This window comes from Cnephaeus nilssonii, assembly GCF_951640355.1.
Source record: "Cnephaeus nilssonii genome assembly, chromosome: 21".
Classification (NCBI taxonomy): Eukaryota; Metazoa; Chordata; class Mammalia; order Chiroptera; family Vespertilionidae; genus Cnephaeus; species Cnephaeus nilssonii.
Window position 1 is genome coordinate 23,052,766 of NC_137092.1, and position 25,003 is coordinate 23,077,768.

The 25,003-nt window shown below is 51.9% G+C and overlaps 2 protein-coding genes across 4 annotated transcripts in view; both read left to right on the plus strand.

The window, feature by feature from the left end:
- The window catches only part of CEP350 (centrosomal protein 350), a 119,862-nt gene extending 114,195 nt beyond the window's left edge, over nucleotides 1–5,667 (plus strand). For both annotated transcript variants that reach the window (XM_079761606.1, XM_079761607.1), the window contains exon 38: nucleotides 1,838–5,667. In XM_079761606.1, coding sequence (XP_079617732.1) covers nucleotides 1,838–2,002 — 165 coding nt within the window. In that variant the 3' untranslated portion in view covers nucleotides 2,003–5,667. The remainder of the gene's footprint in view (nucleotides 1–1,837) is intronic.
- Nucleotides 5,668–16,537: 10,870 nt separating this feature from the next.
- QSOX1 (quiescin sulfhydryl oxidase 1) overlaps nucleotides 16,538–25,003 on the plus strand; it is a 38,970-nt gene continuing 30,504 nt past the window's right edge. For both annotated transcript variants that reach the window (XM_079760544.1, XM_079760545.1), the window contains exon 1: nucleotides 16,538–16,886. In XM_079760544.1, the coding sequence (XP_079616670.1) occupies nucleotides 16,616–16,886 (271 nt within the window). In that variant the 5' untranslated portion in view covers nucleotides 16,538–16,615. The remainder of the gene's footprint in view (nucleotides 16,887–25,003) is intronic.

Below are 25,003 nucleotides of genomic sequence, written 5' to 3' on the forward strand. Positions count from 1 at the left end.
ATGATGTGGTCTCTTCCTCCCAGGAGTCTTCTCATTTCCTCGTAATAGGAACCAGAGTACATTCCCTTCTTCGCCTCCTCTTTTTCAAGATGCAACTGTAATCAGGGCAAGTTGGGAGCCTGTTGTCATGGCTTTTTTGCCCAGTTAGACTTCCAGTTAGACACACCCATCACTGTGATAACTGCTGAGTTTGGGGCTGGATGAGGGTTTATAATTACTTTCTCCACCTAGCCTCCATCTCACTGGCAACATCCTACCTAATAAAATAGTAATATGCAAATTGACCACACCTTCGCTAGGCCCAAGCCACGCCCACCAGCCAAAGCCACACCCACCAGCCAATCAGGGCGAGTATGCAAATTATCCAACAAAGATGGCGGTTAATTTGCATACGTTGAGAGAGGGAGGAGTGAAGACTGAAGACAACTTAGAAGGAAGAGGGAGGAAAAGCGGAAAGCAAGGTGGCTGCCAGAGGGAAAGCCTGGGCGGGGCGGAGCAGGGTGGAACGGGGCGGATTGGGGCGAGCGGCAGTGGCGAGCGGGTGCAGGCTTGGTGGCCGCAAAGGCGGCGGCAGCGGCAGTGCACGCGGCCGCAACAGCTGCTTGCAGGATTTTCCTGCAAATGGGCTACTAGTTACATATAATAAGTCTGATATGTTTCTTTTATAAGTAGCTTTTAAAATGTTTATTGTAAACAAGCAAAAAATTTTGGACAGTTCTAATTTGATTAGTTATGGCTTACCATAGGAATCCCAAAATCCTAAAATGCAAAAGGAACAATTATTGTATAACAGTGATTTCAAAAAAAAGTTTAAGTGATAGTACATTTTTTAAAGTACTCTAATGCATAATAAATTTTATTCATTTATTTATCATTAGAGGCCTGGTGCACAAAATTCGTGCACGGGTAGGGTCCCTAGGCCTGGCTGGCGATCAGGGCCAATCGGGGCCTTCCTTCCCTGGCTGCCAGCTGCTGGGGGCCTGCCTTCATTCTGCGCCACCCCCTGGTGGTCAGCACACATCATAGAGAGCGATCAAATTCTGGGTCTCCTGGTTGAACTCCCGAGGGGACACTTTGCATATTAGCCTTTTATATATACAGGCAGTTCTCAGGTTACATCAGAGATCCGTTCCTACAGCGCAGCGTAACTCGATTTTCGCTGTAAGTTGGAACCCACCTACATAAGCACTCATGTCACTCACCTATGTCACTCAGCAGTAATGAAGTGAAACAGTAAAAAAAATTTAAAAGAAAGATAACAATTCCTGACCTTTACTTGTGGTAAATAAATAATAAAAAAAATGAAGCACATATGTACATACGTCAAAATGGTGGAACTTTTTTTTTATAAATACTGTAAATGGGAGATGACGACGTAACTACGAAACGACGTAAGTCGAGTCTGATGTAACCCAAGGACTGCCTGTATAGATACTTCAGAATCATATCCAATATTGTCTTTGGATATATGCATTTTATAATTGTAAAGCTATATAGCTAGTAATTTGCTTTCTTATCTCCTCCTTAAGTTCTCATACACATTATCTTCTGTTAACATAGACAACATGCTTGCAATCCTTACTAATTATAAAATACTGAAATATTGTTAAATTCCATTTTGACAGTTTTGAAACCACTTTTATTTTAGTTGGCAGTTGAGTTTTTTGATACTTTTTGCAACTTTGAAAGTTTGTTGATAGAATCATATAACTTACCCTTTTTCTCTGGCTTATTTCCTTGGCCTGCTTTCCCAGGGATGGGACTGCAAAGCCATCAAATATAATACATTTCCTAGCTTTTATGGTAACTTCAAACCTTTGTGTTTTCTAAATTCTAGGTGCAGGAGCTCCATGAAGAGGAGGCACAGTGGGTGAACTATGATGAGGATGAGTTGTGTGTGAAGATGCAACTAGCTGATGGGATCTTTGAGACCTTGATCAGAGATACTATTGATGTTCTGAATCAAATCAGTGAAAAACAGGGGAGAGTGCTACTTGTGTGACATCTTGCAAATAAATCGAACACTGAGTGCTAATATGAGTCCTGGGCCTTTCTGCCTCCTGATACACACCCATCTCCATCATAGCAAGAATGCTTCTGGACCTGGTACCTGTTCTCAAAGACTACTGGTTTGGAGCCCACGGGACAATGCGGTGTATCTGGTATTACAGCCTCTGCCTTTAGAGACTGTCCACTGGATTCGTGTTGATTGTTAGTGGGCAGGGTTGCACACCTGACATGGACACACAGTATATCATCTACACCTCTTATTAGCACCCTACTGGGTCTCAGATGAGGGCTGAAAACACCAGACTTACCTCGTAGCTTAGACTAGGGTTTCACTTCTTGAGTCTGAAGTCAGGCAGGAGAGGTATATAGATAAATGCATCATACCATTTTTGAAATGTAATCCTGGTCTGTGATAGTCTCTAAACAGTGTTAAGTCCTTAACCACTTCTAAATAGGCAAGTTTAATAGCGAGTGCCTAGTTCACATTCTGGAGTTCATTTCTCTTTGAAGACCATTCTCTTCCATTATTGTAGTTGAGCAGCACCAAGTGGACTGTCACGTTAACAGAAACTAATAGTAGCCTTGCTTTCTGAGCACCATCTAAAGAATTGGAAATCTTTGCATTATTTTTAGTTTTCTCTATATGGGCATGGAAACAAAGAATGCCCCCACTAAAGACTGGGCTCAAAGGACCGATGCTGGGCTGGCTCTTTTGCCCCTTGCCTGCCCCATACTGTTCTTCCTCTTCTGAACCTCCGTTGCTGCTCCCAGAATCGAGGCCCTCAAGACCATCTCAGGCATCCAGGCATGGCAACAGTGGAAGTCATTCATTGGCCTTCAAACTTTCAGCTCCATCTCTCCCCAAGAAATCAGAGACGCTGTTACTTGAATGATTTAGGAAATGAGTGTGTGCACCAAAGACAAAAAGATATTGTCTGTTGTTCGTGTGCTTGTTTTGTGCTATGGAACATTTTTTTAATTTATTTTAAGATAAATTATTAAGTTGAAAATGTGTGTCCCTACTCAGAAGCGAAAGATTCTTCTTATAATAGTTCCACTTCCGTCTTGAAGCTTCTCTGGTTCGTGGTCTTTGCACAGGAATCCTCCGATTTTAACAAACCCACACACACATCAAAGAAGGCAGTTTAATTCAGTGAAGAAAAGACAGGCTTTTCCAAGATCACCTGCAGTAGCAGGACTGAGCTAACATGATTGAAAGACACGGTGAAGGTCAGTTCTGCCTCTCTTGCAGCATTGCTTCTCACAACTGTTACCTGTATCTGAAAAATTACCTAGACTCCAGCTGCTACATTAGAGCATGTGCGATGCTCTCGGGACCTCGGTGCCCTGCCTTCCTGACTGATTCCTCTTCCTCAGTCCTGTCCTTCAAGTACCTAGAAGAATGTGGATAATCTTAGGCGTGAATGTAAAATGCCTTAATATTGAAGGTCCCGATTAGAAGCATGATGTAAGACATCCACTGCATTCCTATTTACAGTATCCTGGAATGTTATAGCTTCAGAATATGTTAGAAAAACCCCAAAGATGGTGTATTCATTTAGTGTGCACGTTCGTTCATTTCTGCATCTTCCCTCCAGACTTGCCTTTGCGTCTCAGATGTTTCACTATGCACACTTCCATTCCTCTTGGTTTCATCTTGTCATTATGAGAAACTTACTGAAATAACATTGGACTATTTTGCATTTTGCACAATGACTGGTGTGATAGCTCTTGACAAATAAGGAAAGCACTGATTAAATGTTGTGATTGGGTCTTGGGAAACGCTTGGATTGATGTATTGCCAGCATTTCTTCTGGGCTTTTGAGGTTGAGCTCTGGTCTACAGCCATAGTGAGCAAATTGACTAAGAGAAGCGAGGGTTTCTTGAGGTGTTGACCAGTGGTGTGGAGATGTGCTTCATGTGGCCAAGGAAAAGCAAAGGCTTTTTCTGTCCGGTTTGTGTGCTTTGGAAGACAGCACAACATCTTGTCTACATCCTTTGGCCGTTTGTAAGATAACATTGTCCTTACAATACCTGGAACATTACAGCTGCTGTAAATTTTTTATAAAGAAATATAAAAACAATATAATAGGAATATAGGTTGTTTTTCTACATCCTCATAATTTGGACCTAAATCAATTTTTAATAAGAAAGTTTATCTTTATTCTTTGTGACATTATGATTCCAGAAAAGCAAGGAGATGCAGTAAGTCCGTGGAGTCAGCAGTCTGGGCTGAGTCCCTGGTAAGAATGCTGCCAAGAATGTGGTGGCAGCAGTCCCCACATGCTCCCACCGTCTTCAGGCCCCGGAGCCCTGGGCTCCAGATGAGAGTGATTCCTGATCAGTCTTACTCTTGGCCAGAAATGATTATCCATAGTTTGGTAGCAGAAAACAAAGGAATCTATAATTAGCAGATTTCTTATTATTTTAACCATTTGGATATAATTGGAAGCATGATAATTGTTAGGATTGGAATGATAACTGTGGATACCCAGCCACTTGTTCCATATTGGGATCTTTTTAATCAAGCTCTGCCTCTTAACCGTGAACCTAAATATTCCCTCTTTGTGATCTTTGTTCCTCTCCCCACACTCCCATCCTCTTTCACTTTCTTCATAATTCCTCTAAGAAAAAGATCTTTGCATCAGCAGTAATATCTTTTAGAATAGCACTCAGAATTTAGTAGTAAACCAACATATAGGCTTCAGATTTATTTCTGAGTCCAAAACAATTTGTGCTATCCAGGGTGCTTAGCTCTGGGTTAAACAAGTACAGGGTATAGATTCCCTCTTCAGGTCTAAACAGGAATTTTTACTCTAGGGAAAAGTGGGAAGAGCTCAAAAGTAGTTACTAAGGAAGGTAATTTGCTTTTCTTTTATCTAAAAGAAAAGAAAATTCCTTCTGTGACTACAGGTCTCTGAGAAATTATCTTTCAGAAGAGATTTCATTGCTCATAAGAGTGTTGTGGCCTATTGATAAAAACAATTTTGTTCACTTTCTTGTCTTGAAAAAAAGTGGCCTTAGCTTTTTGCAATACTTGAATAAAGTGTGTACTCGCACAGCATTAGAGACTCATAACTTTCCGCAAGAAGTTCAAACTTACATCTTCTCTTACTACCTTAACAATACTAGTGAGTAAAACATTAATTCAAAGAGCAAGTGATAGAAACTACAATGATGTTGCAAATTGTAGGAATTTACATGTTTACAAATCATCTTAAACTGGTTGTGCAGCAATTCAATAAAATATCTTTGTATTATAAAAATGTGAAGAAAACAATGTAAACTGATGTAAAGGAGGTACTGTCATTTTAATTAACCTATGTTTAATAGCTTTTCCTTCCGGACTTTGCAAAGCCTTCTCGGGAAACACACTGCAAAGCGTTCTCTGGGAGGCCCGGCCTCCGCGTGTGTACTGTATCGTGCAGACATGAAAAACAAACCCGTTTACTGTGTATGTGTAAATAGCCTGGTCATCAGGTCGTTTTCAGCCAATAGTCACATCCAGTGCGACTTTGCACGCAAGACTTAGGGTGTGGTTTGTATGTATGATCTGTAAAATAACTGGGATGAATTCCCATGTACACCTGTGTAAATAGATTTGTTAACTGAAATGTACTTTAAGAAAAGATTAAAAATCTGTAAATAAACTGATTTATAAATTAAGTTCCTGTCAGGTGTTCACTTTTTCATGACTTAGAGTCAAGTTTAGAAAGCTAGTCTCCCCAAAGTACACTAATTCCTGATTTCTCTTTGGTAGTAGAGCACCTGTGCTCGGGCCGTAGACTAAGGTGAGCAGTGTGTGGGAGCTACTCACTCTGCACATGGATGCCTGGCCTCACACATGGGAGCAGTCCTATGTTCATCACTCAAGCGGCCAGCACACCTTCCTGTCTGAGCACTGTGCTGAGTGCTGGGAGCAGCAAAGATGACAGGCGTGGTCCCTGACTTCATGGAGCTTAAAGTCATCAAACACAAGGCATGACAAATTGCAATAGTGCTGCAAAGGAAGTGGACATGGGTTTGAGGATACATAATGGAAGGAAGGACCCAACAAGGGTGGAGTGGTCAGAGAAGAGCTCAAGGTAAATTAGAACGATGTGTTCTGTAGTGACGAGCTTCTTCCCTGTAATTCACGGCAAATGACTTGAGTTCTGGTTGGGCACCCTTGCAGGAAAACACAGAAGGGCAGCCATCTGGTGACTAGGTGGGAGGCTCTCATTTACTTCTAGAAATAGGAACTTGGAGAAGAGCTAGAGGTAATAGAAGAAGAAAAGAATTTCAAAGATGGAGCACCCGAAGTGTATGGCCCTCAGGATAGTGAATCATCTCTGCTCCCACCGATCAGAAGAAACCACCCTGATCTCACATGGGTTCCTCTAGTAGCCTCCTGATGGCCATCTCTGCCACACCTTTAACCCCTACACAACCATGGATCTTAAAGAAATTCTCGGAAAATGACTGAGCCCAGATTGCAGCATATTCTAAGAATTCTTTTGACTCATAAAAGACATTTGAGTGCCCACAATGTGCCAGATACTGTATTTGGTGGTAAGGACACAACAGTAATGACAGGTTGAATCTAGGAAAAGACTAAACACCCCTGTCCTTTACTCAAAATATATGAAACTGGCAGATGGGAGGATGGTAGTTGACATAGCAGAGCCAAGAATGGCGAGTACCTACAAGAAGTAAATGCTGTCAGAACAAACAACTGCCCTACAAAAACCCCAGAAAGGCTCAGAAATGGGAGGCCTGACTGCCACAGAAAAAGGTGGAGCATGGGACTGGGCGGCCAGGCGGTGGGGCCAAGGTTAAAAGGCAAATAGCTGCCACCCGGGGAAAAGACCCATGCCGGAGTAAGAGGTCGCTGAGAGCAGGCAGCAGCAGCCCAGGCCCGAGTGGTACAGGGTTTCCTTACAGCAAGAGAGACGAGAGTGCACAAGATCCAGCGCCTTGCAAAGCATCAATCCCCCACGGCCAGCGGGTTCACTTGAAGCTGGAGGGGTGATGTGACTGCACGCACCCCCTGCCGGCTACAGTGGGAGGAAGTACTACAGGGAGCTGGGTGTGCCTGAGGACCGCCGCCTCCTGTGCTTAAGCAGAGCGAAGGAGCATGCATTGAATCTACGGCAGGAATGGCATTCCCACACAAGGTGACAAGCCGCACAGGCTGGGAGGGCTTTCTCCCTTGGCGATGAAGGAAGTGTTCCAGGCCCAAGGACCTTTCGGATGTGACTGTGCAGGAGGCCCGAAGCCGGAGCCTCGCACGGCTGCCTTTCCCGACAGCCCACCCCACCTTCCTTGTGCAGCCACTGAAGTAGCAGGAAACGCACACACCTCCAGGTCGGCCATCAATACCTTGGGTGTGTAGGCGGAGCTGGGTCGATGGGCCCCTGAACAACTCGATGGATACAGTGCTCACGGAGCCTGCTTGTCATTTTGAGACAGCACTTCACCATGGTCACTGGGAGACCAGACCCAGGACCATGACCAGGCCTTTCTGGAGGATGGTCCTCCACCTGAACCCCCAGTGTCAAGAAATGAGTCTCGGGGGACTGCGGTGGGACATCTGCTGTGGCTCCTCCCCCCACCCCGCACCCTACCTGCACTGTGGAGAGGCCCGCAGGCCAGCAGGAGGCGTTGGCAAGAACACAGAAGCTGCCCTGTTGTGCCAGCAGATACCGGAGGGCTGTTCAGGTGCCGTCACTACCTCGACTACTGAATTCCATGATTCTTGTTGGTCTAAGGGAAAGTCCAAGTCGCTGTGTCCTGGCCAAGCCATTAAAATGGGAGACGGGCTTTATTCCGGGATGACAGATACAGCATTGTTTGAGTTCGCCTCCTCGCCCCAGGCCGTGCTCCTTCAGTGTTGTGCCGGGGCCAGGGGAGGCGTCTGTGGGAGTGAAGACAGGTTCAAGTTCCCACCTCGCTGCGCTCCACGAGCTCCTGAGGCCCAAGATGCTCCTCTTCTCCGGCCTCAGAACCCACGGCCCCTGTTGCTTGACCCAAACCTCTCGGCCCAATCATCCCACCTGGGGAGGAGAGTCACACCTGAGTGAAGTCACGCCTGGACATATCCTCTAATCACCCACTCAGAGGTCTCCGCAGGCTGGGGACCCTAGTGCCCTGATGTTCTGTCGCCCCCTCCTCTGTTCGTGGGGTCCCCCAGGAGGGAGTCACCCAAAAGGTAGCACGGCCTCACCTTTGAATCGGGAGACCCTACTGGTGACCCCACTGGGCCCTGAGCACAGGCCACCCCAGGGCGTGTGCTCCAGCGGGAGAAAAGAAAAAGAGTGACGGGTGTCCTGAGGCTGGGCTTCCGCCATCGCAGCCTCATCAGGCCACTGCCTGGTCCCCCACCCACCCCGAGTTCACCATCTCCTGCTGTGTGTTGAGTGCAGTGTTGGGTGTGCGAATGACTTTTCTTAGGTGGGGGTACCATCCGGTAAGTTGTCTTATTGAGGCCTTTGTGTAGCTGTTGCTTGAGCGGCTCATTTCACTGTTGTTCCCTCCCACCCCCACCCCCACCCCGTCTGTCTGGGGGTGATGGGGAGCCTGAAAGCCCCGCCTATGCCGCAGGGAGAAGTCCGCCGCTGTGGTGTTGGGGCTGTGAACGTGGTGCGGTGATCAGATAGAGCTGTGTTGGCCATCTGAACAAGTGGCAAAGGTGTTTTCTAAGCCACGACAGTGTCTGCGTCTATGTGGCACCCGGAATGGATGCCCACGCGGTGAGCAGCTGGAATCGTGGCTGGGGACCAGCAGTCGGTTGTGGCTAATTCGCCACAGTTGTGTGGGGCCTGTGCCCGCTCGGGGGGGCGGGGGGGCCCAGTTGCGGGTGGGTTCTTGTGATTGTGTCCATTTCTGTACCTGAGGTGGACTTTTTTTTTTTTTAATCCTCACTCGAGGATATTTTTCCACTGATATTCAGAGAGAATGGGAGAGAGAGGGAAGAACAGATAGGAACATCGACGTGAGAGAAACACATCATTTGGTTGCCCCCTGCACACACCCGACCAGGGCCCTGGGCCGGGGAGGAGCCTGCAACCCAGGTACGTGCCCTTCGGTCCGCAGGCTGACGCTCTGTCCACTGAGCCAAACCGGCTAGGGCTGAAGTGGATTTTTATGTTCCCTTCTGCGGTGGACCCAAAGGGCAATGATGGCGACTTGCTGAGCACGTTAGGTTGCCTCGTGGGTTCCATTTGTATTTTAGTGTTGTTGTTTTTTATGATTCTTTGTTACAGGCAATTAATAGGAGGGATTTTTATCCCATCCACAGAGGTCGTCGCAGTCCCTAGTCCTCCTGTGAGCCTTACCACCCACCCCAGAGGCCGGCAGTACTCTGGGAGGGGGCTTTGGGGGACAAGTTTTCGGCTTCGTTCATAACCGGGCTCATCGCACCAAATCTCTCTCACCACTCCTGGGGAGCCAGGCTGCGCGGCCAAGGTGAAATGGCAGATACGTGTCCTCCAGGGAAGAGGCCAACGTGTGAGATGAGGCTGTGAGGACAGACAGCAGCACCCACGCTCCCGGGCACAGTGTTTACGTCCAGCAGGAGAGGGGAGCCACCACGATCCAGCCCCTGGAATGGTGCATTGACCCCCATGGCCAGGCACCTCCGGGTCTGAAACGCAGAAGCTGAGGGCGTGCCCGAGGGCCCTGCCACCTGCGCCTAAGCGGAACGAGGAGCACACGGTGAGTCCGAGCAGGAAGGCCTTCCCACACAGGCCGCCGGCGCAGAGGCTTGGTAAGCCTTCCGGTTCTGCTCATGACCTTCGCAGCAGGTCATGAGAAACTGACAGACGTCTGAAAGGATCGGATAGAGTCTCCTGGCACCCATCCCTACCCCGGATCGGGTCACTGCGCATCCCCTGTCCAGGGCTGCGGGTGATCATTGATTCTCTGGGGGAAATGGAACCGGGAGGCCCTGAGCGGGAGAACACAGCACAGCACAAAAATGAGGCAACAGCAAGAGGACTGGAGGACCCTCCTCTGGACAAATGGGATGGCCTTGGAGGAAAGACCTATAATTACTCACACCTGGAGACTCCTCCAGAGTAAACGGTCGCTTGCTACCTTATCTCCTCCCAGTGACGTTGAACAGGAATATCCTTAAAAATACATTTTATGCCCTGGCTGGTGTAGTTCAGTGGTTAGGGTGTCAGCCCAAGCACCAAAGGGTCCCAGGTTTGATTCCCAGTCAAGGGCACCTACCTCAGTTGCAGGTTCAATCCCCGATGTGTCTCTCTCACATCGATGTTTCTCTCTCTCTCTCCATCTCGCCCTCACCCGCTTTCACTCTCTCTAAAAAGTCAATGGGAAAAATATCCGTGGGTGAGGATTAACAGCAACAATAAAAAAAAAAAAAAAAAAAAAAAAAGCACATTTCATGCATGTGTCTCCCCACCTGAAAAATGCATGCCAGGAAATTCGAAACCACACTTTTTCTTCCAAACACATTCCAGGATTCTGAGTTCCCACAACACAAAGGAGCATGTGTGATGACCCATTTGAAGTAAGTAAAAATATTTTTAAAAATAATAATCACCGCTCTAGTCAGTTTGGCTCAGTGGATAGAGCATTGGTCTGGGGACTGAAGGGTCCCAGGCTCAATTCCGGCCAAGGGCACATGCTCGGGTTGCGGGCTCAATCCCCAGTAGGGGGCCTGCGGGAGGCAGCCAATCAATGATTCTCTCTCATCATTGATGTTTCTATCTCTCTCTCCCTCTCTGAAATCAATAAAGAAATATATTTTAAAAATAGATAAATAATTTTTAAAAATAATCACCTAAATAACTTCCCTAACTGCTCTGTCAGTGTTATTGCTGCTATTTTGAGAAAATTAATTCAAATGATTAGTTGAGCAAAATGGAATTAGAACTCCAAATTCCTACTGCGGGTCTCAAGGTTGAGTTTCCTCACTTAGAGAAAACCATTCACTCAGGAATTCCTTGGGAGCTGCAATATTGATAATTCCTGCTTGTGGCTCTTGAGGTCATTATCTTGTTAATTCCCCTAAAATATGCACAACACGATCTCGCAAGAAGTGTCTGTATTATTTTTAGCATTTCTGAGAGACCCAGACCAGAAAACAGAAGAGTCTGCTGGTTTCTGATGAAGTGGAGCCATTTAAGAATGTAAGGCGGTCGCACCATTTCCCAAGCCTCTGGCCGGCTCCCCTTGGAGGTTAATAATAAAGATAAGCAACATGACTGATTCTTTACTCTTCTTGGTTGCCATACTAAGCGTTTTACTTCTGAGCATTTACATGTATGAAACAGATACTATCAGTGGACCCATTTAACAGATAAAACAACTGAGGCTTGGGGAAGGTAATTAACATGCCCAATATCATTCAGCTAGCAAGTGGTAGGGCTGGATTGGAATCCGGACAATGGATCAAGAACTCTAAGTTGCATCTGTCCAAAGACGAGCACCGGCATTCGGTCTCAGATCCAAAGAAAACAAGCCCAGAAGAGAGAAAACACCTTAGGTCTGCAGCCATGAGGACCACATAAGTTCAATTCCTGTCTATGAATCCACAGCCACATCTGCTCTCATCGGGCAAAGGAAGGGATGGCAGCTTCAACTTCCTGTTTAGAAATCCCTGGTGCTTTCCTCCTCCGTCCTGCCCACGGCAGCCTTTGAGTTGAAAGGCAGCCTTTGTTTCTCAATGAGGACATTAAACGCTTATCAAATAATGGTCTCTATTTAGCCCCTAAAAATTACCCACCTAAAACAATTTGCATATCTACGGATTTGTGTGTGTGGTGCCATCATTATCAGCAAAGGGGCAAGCCACCGTCAGGCACAGCTCACAGGGAGAATTTTAGAGGGCAGTGGAGAATTCTGAAGGTGGAGGCTTGGTCTGCCACGGTCCAGGACCCAGGACGGCACTGGCTCCCCACAGCCCACAGGGTCCAGCGGCAGGGACACCCTGGACCACATCCCTCCAGCTCAGCGCTGCCAACACTTTGATTTTAGCACGTGAGACCCCTGTCGGACTTCTGACCTGCAGAACTGTACGGTAATAAATGGGCATTGTTTTAAAGACACCAAGTTTGGGATAACTTGTTACTACAGCAATAGAAGAAGTATTCACGTGGCTTCAGCTAAAAGCCGAAAGAAGAAAGTGTTCCAAGGATGGAGCCAGCCGCTGTGTCGGAGGCGGAGGGAGGTTGAGCAAGAGGAAGAGGTGTGAGCACTGGGTGGGGCGGCAGTTTCAGCAGCGGTGGGGTCAGAAGCCAGCCAGGAGTGGGCTGAGGAGGGAGGGCCGGGTGAGGAAGTGGAGGCAGTGAGCACGGACAAGGCTGTTGTAAGCTTGGTTGTGGAGAGAGGGAAGGAAATGGGGCCATGACTGGAAAGAGGATGTTCACCAGGAGTTCCATTTCGTCGGTTATTAGTGGGAGCCAGCGAGCACGTTTGTTTGCTGGAGAAACCCACCTCGTGGAGACCAGAGTCAGCTTTGCAAGGGCGGGTGGAGGGGGATCAGGAGCAAAGTCCCTGAGCGGTGAGAGGGCCCTGACCCAGAGCCGAGGGGAGGGGTTGGCCTTGATGGGAGGAAGGAGCTGGGAGCCAGGGGAGCACAGGTGCAAGGCTGATGGGGGGAGGAAAGGAGCTCTCATCTGATGGCTTCCATGTTGTCATCAAAACGACTGAAGGGAGGTCTCCGGTGAGGATATGAGGGTGTTGGAGGTTCAAAGAGACAGGAAAAGATAAAATGTTTTATCTTGGAACGTGGGAAGCCACCAGATTGCAGAGGTAGAACAGCATGGCTCCAGGAGGGGCGGCCTTTGCTGCCTCCTCCTCTCCCCCCCCCCCCCCCCCCCCGCCGCTCCTTCCGGCACCAGGACTCTGAGTGGTCTGTTGGGTCCAGGGTGGGCTCTGGAGAATGTTACTTCCTGGACACATAACCTGGAGCAGCTTTCTTAGCCTGCCTGATCCTCCGTCCTTCCCTCCCCCCTCATCATTTTAATCCTGCTTTCCATCAAGAGACAGCATGAGGCCCTGGCCAGGTAGCTCAGTTGGTTAGAGCACCATCTTGATACACCAAGGTTGTGGGTTCAAACCCTGATCAGGGCACATACAAGAATTAACCAACGAATGCATAAATAAGTGGAACAACACATCAATGTCTCTCTCTCTCAAAATCAATAAATAAAATTTAAAAAAAGAGACAGCATGAGCCAAAGTCATTCTACTTTTAATAATTAGCGTGTCCATGTGAGTGTGTCTATGTGTGTGTGTGTGTATGTGTGTGTGTGTGTGTGCCTATTCCTTTGAATACAGCGTTCTCATATATGCACTGTCCCCACACATGCCTCTCCCAGGCTCAACCTGGGTCCAGGGAAGCTCCCCCTGAACATAGGGTTCTGCCCCAAATGTCCCTTCTCAGTGCTGCAACAGCCGTGGTGAAAGCCTAACAGAAAATGGATTCCGCCATCACCTTGCCGTGTGGCCTTGAGCAAGACCCTTCATTTTTGCTGGGCCTCAGTCTCCCCTCCAGATAGAGAATAAGGCAACCGGGCCACGTGTGGACGGGAGAGGAGGAGGAGCTGGGCTTTTCGAGTTGTCCATTTTCACTTCTGAGGCCTATGGTGCCTTCCCGCCTCCCTGTGTTGGTGGCAGTGACAGGCCCAGCTGGGCGGCCCCTCTTCCTGGACTCCACCTCCCACCCCTCTCATCACAGAGTTCCCTCCCCACGTCCCCTCCAGGGGAAGAGTGCTGAAAGGACTTCCTGCCGCTGTTGGGTGCTAGGGACCTCCCAGCTCTGGTCAGTTCCCCTTACCCCCCACACACCTCTGTAAGTTAACCGTTAACCCCATGAACCCCTTCAGCGAGCCCGTTGAACGTGCCTTCCCTGTCCTCTGTGCCTGACCCACACAGACGCTGAGCACTCTGCTGCGGCTTTCGGGGCTGGTTTTCTAACCCACCTCAGCCTGGAAAGGTGCGCCAGGAAGACCTCGAGGTGAGGTGTGAAGGGACAAAGCAAAGGTCCCTTCTCTGTTGCTGGGCATTTGCCTTCCGGCTCCATGCCTCTCTGATCCTCACTGCAAATGAGTAAGTGGCAGGTCACTGAATGCTCTGCTACGGGATGACATATTTCACCCAAAACGATTCTGTTGCTCATAACAATTACCTGTGTTTGTGTATAAGCTGCATTCCTCTCGCCGTCTGCCTCATTTTTGATGGACCGGCTCCCCAATTCCCTCTCTTATGTCATGCATAACACATGGATGAATCACAAGTGGCCAAGTCAGCAGGCTCCCTCTACCTCAGTCCCCTCATCTGTAAAAATGAGATGACAATACCACCAACCTCATAGAGCTGGTGTGAGGGCTACATGAGTGATATCTGTAAGTGCTTAGAATAGCAGGTGCAAAGTATCAGCTAATGCTGTCATTATTCTCATTGGGTTCATCTTGGCCCACTTTGTAGGAAGAGGAGCAGGGCCCTAACTGGTTTGGCTCAGTGGATAGAGCGTCGGCCTGCGGACTGAAAGGTCCCAGGTTCGATTCCGGTCAGGGGCATGTACCTTGGTTGCGGGCACACCCCCAGTAGGAGGCGTGCAAGAGGCAGCTGATGGATGTTTCTCTCTCATTGATGTTTCTAGCTCTCTCTCCCTCTCCCTTCCTCTCTGTAAAAAAAATCAATAAAATATATATCTAAAAAAAAGAGGAGCAGGGGACCTGGGTAGGTACTCCTAAGTGCCCCCAGTTTCAATGCTCTCCTCAGCACTCTTTCCCTCTCTGTACCTCATTCCTGAGTAGATTTCCTACTCTGCCAGCTTTTCATCCCACGAAGCTGCTGGAAGGGCAAGCAGGGCACATTGTGATTCTTTCATTTTCTGCTCTCAGTTCTAGACCAGTGGTTTCCACATGGTGACATGGGGAGCCCTGGGGTTCCCAGGAAGCCCCAAAGACCACAGAAAGAAGGACTCACTCTAGGTCACAGCTTCAGCTTGCTTTTGTCTGTTTAAGTTTCCCTTCAAGATTCTATTGAAACAAAGGCTTCCGAGACTAAAACGTCAGAAATCCCTGTTCCAAGGGATTGGAACCCCAGATGTTACAACTCTCTGTTTCTTTGGCCCCATTGCCAGGAAAGTATCTCTAATCTATTCAGGGAGTTTGCATTCTTTTCCGTTTCTGACACCGAAACAGATACGTGGTGAACAAGCACATCTCTGTGTACTCACCCAGGGTGTCTTTCTCAGGCCGGCATGCTCAGCAGACATTGTCTCCTTAATTATCAGGCCCCCGGGGGAAAGAACTACTGCTCAACAATGAAGACATTGGAAGGCATTTGACTTTTACCGGCACCTGATCCGGCCCCTGGAATCCTTCCAGCCCCTGGAATCCAAGGTTTCGAGAGAACCTTCTATCCTGATGACCCTGGGCCAGGCCTGCTCTCAGTGGCTGCCAGAAGTGAGGGAGGAGGGTACTCAGTATCTGGAGTTGGCTGGAGGAGCTGGGGAGGTACTAACTAACACTCCATCCGGTCAACATGTAATTTCTTTGTGTAGGTCAAGCCTGCGCACAGAGAAGAGGAACATATGAAGGCAACAAAAGCCCCAACCTCCGGATTTCTCCCCTGAGCGCCCTCATCCCAGATTGCCACAAGGCTTCCTCCAACACCGCATTTGGGTCTTTGGCTCAAATGTTAGCTCATTAGAACGGGGTTCTGAGCCTTCTGGCCCTCTTCCAACCATGTCCCTTTTCAAAGAGCAAGAAACTCATGGGCTAAGGGATGTGTTCCCCCCCCCCCCCGCCCCCAAGCTCCTGCTCCTCACTTCTCAGATCATGGGATGGTTCCCAAGACCCTAGGACTCACTGCCCCAGTAGCGCCAGGCCAGCTTCTAGAGATTGCATCAGCTTCCCCCCAGGTCTATGTATCCTCTCGAGGGGCCAAGGAGCGGCCATGTGCAGGAGGCGTGGATGGGTGTGCAGACAGGGATGTCCCAGGATCTAGGATGCACAGTCAGGGAAGCTACAGGCCCCTTGGCGAATGGGAAAGAGCTGAGTGGTCACGGGCCTCAGGCGGTGTGGACACTGGTGATCCCTGTGGGAGTCATGGTGGTCAGAGACTCAGAGACTGTCCTACCACCGGTCCGTCTTCTCCCCCAACTGTTTTTAATGTGCAACGTCTTATCGCTTATTCCAACTCATTTTCGGTTGGATACAGGGCCTGTGAGAAGCCAAACGACCTCGCCCAGTCCCTAGCAGCTCCGCGAAAGCGGGTGCGGGCCTCTGACCCGCGGACGCCCCACTCCTTCCATTTGGGGATGAGGGCCCCAGGGCCCGGGCTGCGCTCCCCGCTTCCTTGGATCCCAGGCCGGACCGTGCTAGCGCGCCTCCGAGGCTCCGGTAAACCGCGGAGGGGTCGCTCGCGGTCCGGCCGGGGCTCAGGCACGTGGGTCCGTAGGCCCCGCCCCCGCCCGCTCTCCCGCCCCGTGGCCGCGGGAGGGGCGGGGCGACGGGGCGCGGGGCAGGGCGGCGGGGGCGGGGCCCAGTAGCTCCGCCCCCGGGACGGAGGCAGGGGGTGAGGCGGCGCCAGCGAGCACCAACTCATCCGAAACTTGCGCGCCGTGGTGGGCGCAGCGCGGAGGATGGGTTGGTGCGGCCGCTGCTCGGGGCCGCCGCCGTCGCTGCTGCTGCTGCTGCTGCTGCTGGTGCTGCTGGCGGTGCCCGGCGCTGGCGCGGCCCCGCGCTCGGCGCTCTACTCGCCGTCCGACCCGCTGACGCTGCTGCAGGCGGACTCGGTGCGCGGCGCCCTGCAGGACTCCCGCAGCGCCTGGGCCGTGGAGTTCTTCGCCTCCTGGTGCGGCCACTGCATTGCCTTCGCCCCAATGTGGAAGGCGCTGGCCAACGACGTCAAAGGTGAGAAGCCGGGGCCGGAGGGGAGGCCCGCACCCCGGGCGCCTCCGGGCCGACCCTCCCCACCCACCTGCCCTGCCGAGGGCCCCTCCCCCTCGACCCGCTTCCCCCGGCCCCTCACCTCCGCCCACCCCTTCCTCTCCGCCCCTCCCACTTCCCCCGGTTTCACATCCCTCCACTCCCTTGTTGCTCCCTGGCTTCTCGGTCTCCCCCCGGCCCCTGTCTGAGCTGCTCTCCCCGCTCGCGGCCTGGGCCCCCAGACCGGCTCTGCTTTCCCGTCCGCCCTTTTCCGGCTGACTGCCCCCATCCCTGCGGCTGGGTCTCCTTTGTTCCATCTCGGCGGACACCTTAGGGCTTCCTCTAGTCCAGCCTGGTGGCATCCCCGTCCTCTTCTTGCTCAGGGAGCCGCGTCGCCTTCCTGCCCGGCTCCCCAGCTGCTGTGGGTCGGTGCTGGGGAGAACAGGAATTGTCACTCGTTCTGCCCCCCTCCTTCTTGGCCCCCCTCCTTCTTGGCCCCCCTCGTGGGTAGTGGACCCAGCTGGTACGCAGGCGTCCTTTCTCAGCTTTACCTTTGAGGCAGTTCTCCTGTGCCAGTTCCAGGCCTGCTGCCTCCAGCTCGTCAGCTTCTGGGCCACCTCCTTCTCTCAGATTCCCCCGGTCCACGCTCCCTCTCTGACCCTTCTGTGTTACCCTCTGAGCCCAGAGGCCTGACCGAAGGCAGCCGGTCAGTGTGGGTCTGGCCCTCGCTCCACTCTAGCCATGTTGCTTTGATTAGAAAAGCCCCATCCATGGTGGGAAACCCCATTCATTCACTGACAGCCCGAGGGGTAGAGCGATAAGAAGTCCCCTATGTGTAGGGAGTGAAAGGTGTACTCTACTACAGAAATGTTGACATGTTTGAAAGCTTAAGACTTAGAGCTGCGGGAATACGGTGATCATAGTAATTCGTATTTACTGAGTGCTCACTGTAGGTCAGACGTTATCTCCGAGTTTCCTTTCCGCAGTTTAAAGAGCGCTGTGGTGTCACACATGTGCCTAGCCGGTGGTGTTTGGGGGGCAGGAGTGGCTTGGGGGTAGTGATTTGCTTCTGACTTGCTGCCTCTGAACGGAGCTACTTCCTGACTGTGGTGCTAGGGCCTAGCAGGGCTCCTCATCATTGACGGCCATTGAATGAGGACTGTGGGCATCTGAAGAAACAGGCCTCTTTCTTGGAAAGAGGAGAGTGGGAACCACTGTTCCCCTGCTGTGCCGTTGGTATTTTTTTTATAAACTCAACTGTTTGTGGCCGAATGGCTTATGTGGAGATGGTTTTCAAACTCAGGCCACCTCTTCCTTGAGTAGCTTGGACAGTGGGTACCAAAGAAACCATAGGGCCCAGGGAAGTTACTTCTAAACGCAACCAATAAACCATTTTACCTCCAGTTTACATGTAGACACTTGTCTGCATGCCTCTCTGGTCCCATCACCTGAAGGCGCCATTTCTCAGCAGCTCTTCACACTATTTCAGTGATGTCAGCACATCTGATTAGGGCAGGAGGGAGGAAGAATGTTGAACGTGGAATTGGAACACCTTCCGGGACATCAGGGGCTTAGGAGACTTTGTGGGCCTGAACATCATCAGAATCCTGAGATCAGGTTCCACTTTGAGGCCATAGGTCCTTAGTGGCCGCAGACGGACTCAACCTAGAAGAGTCTCCTATCCTGAAGAGTCTCCTATCCTGAGAGTGCTTAACTTCCAGCTGACTCAGGTGTTCGGCCTCTTGCAACCCAGACTTTTCCAATGGATTGCACAGCAGGTACTGACCCAACCGACTTCTGGATCAGGGTTGCCACTTCCAAAAGGGGTCTTTTCCCCAGTTCATGGAGTGACCGTCCCTAAAAATAAAGCGGGGGCGGGAAGGGCAAAAGCAAAACGTAACATCAGAAAGGAAAATGGGAGCGTTGAAGTCTGTAGAGATGAGCGATTAGGTGGACAGGGGGGTGTCCTGTGAGTGGTGGGAGTGAGGCAGCCCCCTAAGCAAGATCGCATCGGGAAGGGCACTAGCCGAACCTGCCGTGGTGGAGCATGGCCCCCCCCCCCCCTCCAAGCCAACAGGGTGTTTCCTGGGGAGGCCCTGCTGAGAAGCCAGGTTGCCCTCCCCTCCTCTTTGTTCTGAGGTTCCTTGAGAAAGTTTGGTTGTGGGCCAGTAAAGGGCTGCTCTCTCACCACCCTGGGCCACGGGAGGGTGGCCCCTGGCCTCTGCTCCCTGCCCCTGGTATGACTACCTTGGGTAGGAGCAGCAAGACTATGGAAGGTTGTGGGGGGAGAGAAGAATTTTGCAAGCCTGCCCAGCTGGCCTCAGGCATTTCATCGGACTGGCTAGGGCTCATTTCTTCAGGGACCAGTGGGGTAGGTTCTCCGGGGCAGTGGTTGCCCAGGGGCAGAGCGCTGAGGACCTGGCTCACCTCGTTCTGGTCCGGAGCATCTCTTATTTGCCTCACGTATGTTTGGGAAATCGATTGTGTTATTTCAGACCTTCATTACTCTTCACCGGCTAATCAGTCAGCAAATATTTGTTGAATGACCTCTGTGCACAAAGCATAGTTTGCATTGCATTAGCGGGAAATGGACTACACACGGCAGGAGAGTGGGCACCAGGAAAAGCGGTGTTTGAAATGGGCCAAAAGCTGCTCAGTCATTTCTTTTTTAAAGATTTTTAAGATTCTTACCTGAGGACATGGTTTCTTTTTTTTATTTTTTATTTTATTTATTTATTTTTACAAGTATTTAACTTTTAATATAGGTAACATTTTCACAACAAATTGAACTAACATATGACATTAGATACTTGTCGATAACATTTTGAACAATAAGGAAAAATTAATTACTATGAAAATAATGTGTAAAACTCAAGTGATTTAAATGCCACAACTTAAAAAAAAATTTACTTTAGAATCAGATATTCTAATTGTTTTAAACAATTAGTATTTTGGACTATTTAATGAAATAAGAAAATATTTTTTTCTCTCTCTCTCTTTTTTTTTTTTTTCTGAGTTAGGGTGGGCTCTAGACCCAGTGCTGGTGTCTCCCCCCCGCTTTATTGATTAAGGTATTACATATGTGTCCTTATGCCCCCATTGCCCTCCCATCCACCCCCCACTTGTGCCCTCATCCCCCCTGTTGTCTGTGTCCGATATGGTTTCTTTTTGTTTGTTTCTTTTTTATTGGTTTTAGAGGGAGAGGGAAGGAGAGAGGGAGGGAGAAACATCGATGGGTTGCTTCCTATACACACCCTGACGGGAGATCAGACCTGCAACCCGGGTATGTGTCCTGACTGGGAATCGAACCTGCCACCCTTCAGTGCACAGGACGACGCTCCAACCAACTGAGCCACACAGGCCAGGGCACTGAGTCATTTCTTGTTGCAGGAATTCAGGGAAGGGGAAAGTCACAGGAGGCTACCTGGTCACCAAAGGCCTTCCTTCAAGCAGTTATGAATGACTCCCCTGATGCCAGGCACTTTGCTACAGGCCACTGTCCTGTATAATCTTTGTGAGATATGTCTGAGCAGTAGGTACTGTCTTTTATCATAGATGCTAGAGGAGGTCCTTGAACCCAGCTCTTCCTGACTTTCCAGAGCTTGGGCCGGGGGAAAGGAGGGGGGAGGAGGAAGGAAGGGCCAGGTGGGATATGGCCTGGGCAGAGTTGTGGAGGTGAGACCCGGATGACTGAGTGGTGGTGAGCGGTGTTGGTTTGCCTCCCTTTCTCTTCCAGGGCACAGACCAGCCCTCCTCCACGTACCCCTGCGATGCCTAGCGCAGAGCCTGGCACGGGGCAGGAGCCCACTGGACACTCGTGCAGGCCAGTGGCATGAGCCTCACAGGACTCATGTGAGTGTGAGTGACCGAGCCTTCAGCCGGTTCTGTGGTTCCTCCTGACTCAGACCTGGGGTGTCAGCCCGGTGTGTGAAGGGTAGGGAAGGTATTTTGTGCATCTCGTGACCTCACTACCCATAAGCCTGCCCCAGGGCGGAAGGGACGAGGCGGTGACCTCATAGTACTGGCTGACTCGCTGTGTCAGGACAATTCCTAGACACTTTGGTGGGGCTCTAGTTCTGACCACCCGACCTGGCTGGCTCTTGGTGGGTCTGGCCTCTGCCTCAGTGGAGACCCAGGCTTGCTTAACACCCACAGGCCTCACGGCCATTTTTCTCGCCGAGTGTTTGCCATGTAGCAATCTACACGGTGGAAGGGACATGAGACAACACCAGCCCGGGCCCTCGTTTGAAGGAAACGGAGGCCCAGAGAGGAGATGTGTGGGGCTCATCTCCTCCTCGGCCAGTTAGAGCTCCAAGCAAGTCTTGTGACCCTGGGTCCAGTGCCCCTTTCCTGGGCTTGTGAGTGGGGCAGGGACATTGCTTGGGACCTCAGAAGTAGCCCATCACCCCCTTACCACAGAGTGTCCCTTCAGCCACCCCCCCCCCCCAAGTCCACAGCTGTCCAGGTCACGCTTGCCTCCCCACGCATCTCCGCGGCATTTGCTCATTTTCTCTCCTGCTAGTGCAGAAATGACGTGGCCAGGGCAGTCACCGCACTGGGAGGTTTTTCCTCCCCAGGAGCCGGGCTGGACTGATTCTGCTGATCCTGCGGTGCTAGGCCTGCAGGTGATGGTATGTAAGTCACCTGCCGCTTTAAGAAGCCGCTCTCACCGGCTCCGTGTGGCAGCGGTGCACTTGGCTGCACTCGGAGCAGCCAGAGGAGGTCCTCTCCACTCCGGTGCTGTGACCGGAGTGATGACTAGTCAGGCCCACGGTGATCCGTGCAGACCGGATCTTTATGTCATCATGGCTCACTGAGGTATGGACATTGATATTCCTGAGAAACATTCCTCAGCCAGGACTCTCCCAGCACCTGACCGGCCCCAGCCTCTCCCTCTCCCGCCCCCCCCCCCCCTGGGTCTGGGGCAGGTAAGAAGAGGCCCTGGTTCCGTTTCTGGGAGGGACAGGGAATCAGGCTTAAAGAGAAGGAGGCAAAGACCGCCCAGGGGCCGGGAGCTCCCAGGAATCCCCTGTCCTTACCACCAACCCCACCCTCCCTGAGCCTCCTGGTCGGTCCTGGGCCCTCTTGAGACCAGCAGAGGGGCTCCCTTTCCGGGTTCAGATCCCAGACTCCCCGTGGATTGGTTGTGTGCCTGGGACATGGTATTCTAATCTCTGTTTCACAGTCCAGGAAAGCAGGCCTCGAGATAAGCACCTTAACTTTGCTCAAAGGGTAGTTACGACCATTAAACTCGACCAGTAAGGCCCATGGTAAACCCTCGGGCACATAATATCATTCTCATCCGAGTAAGGGCTGCGTCTGTGGTATCGACCCTGTGAGCTACGGAGACTGGTGCGGAGCCAGCCGACAAAGCTGGCTCTACCGTTCCCTCTCTCCTGGAAGGTTGTGATGGAGCAGACAGTGCAGACACAGAGGTAGTGTCCTGACCCCGGGGAGGCGAGCCTGGGAGCCCCGGGACAGGTGGGGGCCTCTCAGTCCCTGTCCTTGCTTGTAAAGCGGGGACATGACAGCACCTCCAGTGGCCGCGGTGGAGTGGGACCGCCTGGGTGTCTCCTGGGTGCTCACTGAGCGCCACCTTTCTCTTCCCTCCCCTCCCCGTCCCTTCAGAGTCTTGGTGCCCAGCGGGCAGCAGGCACTGCTCCGGCCCGAGGGATGCTGACTTGCGTTCTTGGAGAGGAGCAGGGCCGTCCAGGCCTGTGGTCCTTGGTCACCCTGCCCGGCCCTCCCCGGTGGAAGGCTGCGACATTGCCCCTCAGCTCTGCCCTTCTGTTTAATTCACTTGCCGACTCTTTTGAAAACAGCCGGGCCTCTTCGGTGGGTCTCCCCGCACAAGGGGAACAGGGCCTTAGATGCAGAGCAGGAGCCAGGCCTCTTGTATGCCCGGTGGCCATCGGGGTGACCTGCGCTTCCCACCTTCCCGGGGCCTCATTGGGGCAGGATGGAAGCCTGGGTGCTCGTTCCTGTGACCCGGGGCAAAGCCCTGCACCTGGGCCGCTCTTCCTCCTGCGTTTGCAGGTACCTGGTGTTAACCTCACCCCGTCTCTGGACCTGAGGCTACACTGAGGCTGCACAGGGCAGCTGGGAGCCCTCCCTAAGCACCTACTGTGTGCTAGGCCGTGGGGACACAGAAATGAAAAGACATTTAGGGATGGACAGGCTTGTAGGCATGTGGTAGGAACACAAGCAGAGCCTTGGGCCTGTAAGGCAGCTCTTCCTGGGGGGGTGCCGGGGGGCGGGGGGGCGGAGCTGAGTGTTCCTGACAAATGGAAGTAAAGCTCAACCTTTGGGGGAAGTGGAAAGAGGGGGCTCGGTGGGCAGGGGACACGTGGAGAATGGCCTCAGGGCTGTAGGTTTCCTGCTAAAGGCAATCGGAGAATTCCACCAGAGAATCCCGAGCCGGGAGGGGCGTACCACGCGGACAGGTAGAAAGGCTCGCTTGGTGGCTGGTGGGCTGCTGAGAGCAGTGTCTGCCCTGAGAAACTCGCACGAGCTCAGTAGCCGTGGCGGGTGGGTTAGTGGTGAGGCGAGGGAAGAACATAGGATGGGGAGGAGATGAAGAGAGACTTGGGAGGGAGGGTGGACAGGATCCGGAGGCTGGCTGGGTTCCTGGATCTGTGTGGCAGACTGCCTGACTCTGTCCCGTCCACTGGGGCCAACACCCGGCGGGTAGAGTGTCCGGGAGGGCCGGGCCGGAGAGATGCTGCCCTGAGCACGGCCCGTTTGTGCAGGCGGCTCAGCAAGTGACTTAAAGCCGAAGCGTGCACACCAGCTTGCAGATATTTGGATAAACGCCAGCTCATGTGCCAGGGGAGCCGAGAGCGCTCCCCAAAAGAGCAGTGGGGGTTGGGGAAGTGGCATGTCAGGACGTGGCCCACCTGTCTCTGCTAAACACTTTCACTAAACACGATCCCTCTTCCCCCTCCACCCCCACTCACTGCCTCCCGCCAGGATTCCAGAAGCTTCAGTGCCAAGAGTGGATTGCCGGCAAGAAAGGAAGAGGGGGGAGCAGGGACCGGGAGGGAGAGGGTGTTGTTTCAGGCCTGCCTCCAGGCCCCAGGCCCCTCCCTCCTGTCCCCGCAAGAAGGACCAGCTTAGTTGCTACCAGTCTTGCCTTTGAGGGCTGGGTCAGCGTTGTCAGGGAGGAGTCCTGCCTCTTCCTGCGTCTGGCCTGTCTCGTGGAAGTGAGCCTAACGCTCCTCCCTTAGGCATAACATGTTCTTGGGAGCGCTGATGCCTTCTGAAGTAGGTTTTTCAGACATCGTAAGGGACGGGTTCGGGGTGAGGTAAGAGATCCTGGCAAAGCCATGATTCTCAGGGATGTTATTCAGACACTAGAGGCCCAGTGCACGAAATTCATGCACGGGGGGATGTGTCCCTCAGCCCAGCCCAGCCCTCTCCAATCTGGGACCCCTCGAGGGATATCCGACTGCCCGTTTAGGCCCGATCCCGGTAGGATAGGGCCTAAACGGGCAGTCGGACATCCCTCTCACAATCCAGGACTGCTGGCTCCCAACTGCTCACCTGCCTGCCTTCCTGATTGCCCCTAACCGCTTCTGCCTGCCAGCCTGATCACCCCCTATCCACTCCCCTGCTAGCCTGATTGATGCCTAACTGCTCCCCTGCCAGCCTCTTGGACCCTAACTCCCCTCCCCTGCAGGCCTGGTCACCCCTAACTGCCCTCCTCTGCAGGCCTGGGTCCCCCCCCAACTGCCCTTCCCTGCAGGCCCGGTCACCCCCAACTTCCCTCCCTTGCAGGCCTGGTCCCTCCCAACTGCCCTCCCCTGCTGGCCATCTTGTGGCATCCATCTTGTGTCCACATGGGGGCAGGATCTTTGGCCACATGGGGGCAGCCATCTTGTGTGTTGGAGTGATGGTCAATTTGCATATTGCTCTTTTATTAGATAGGATTAGTAATTTGCACTTAATGGGTACTGGGTGACCCCTCTACCCCCCACCCCACCCTGTACTCCAGGAGGGGTAGGGCCCCGTGGGGAGCACACGTGCCACCAGGCAGCTTCCTCCTTCATGCATCTGCCCAGAGAGCCGGGGCTCCAGGTGCTGTGGGAGTCAGCCCCACCCCT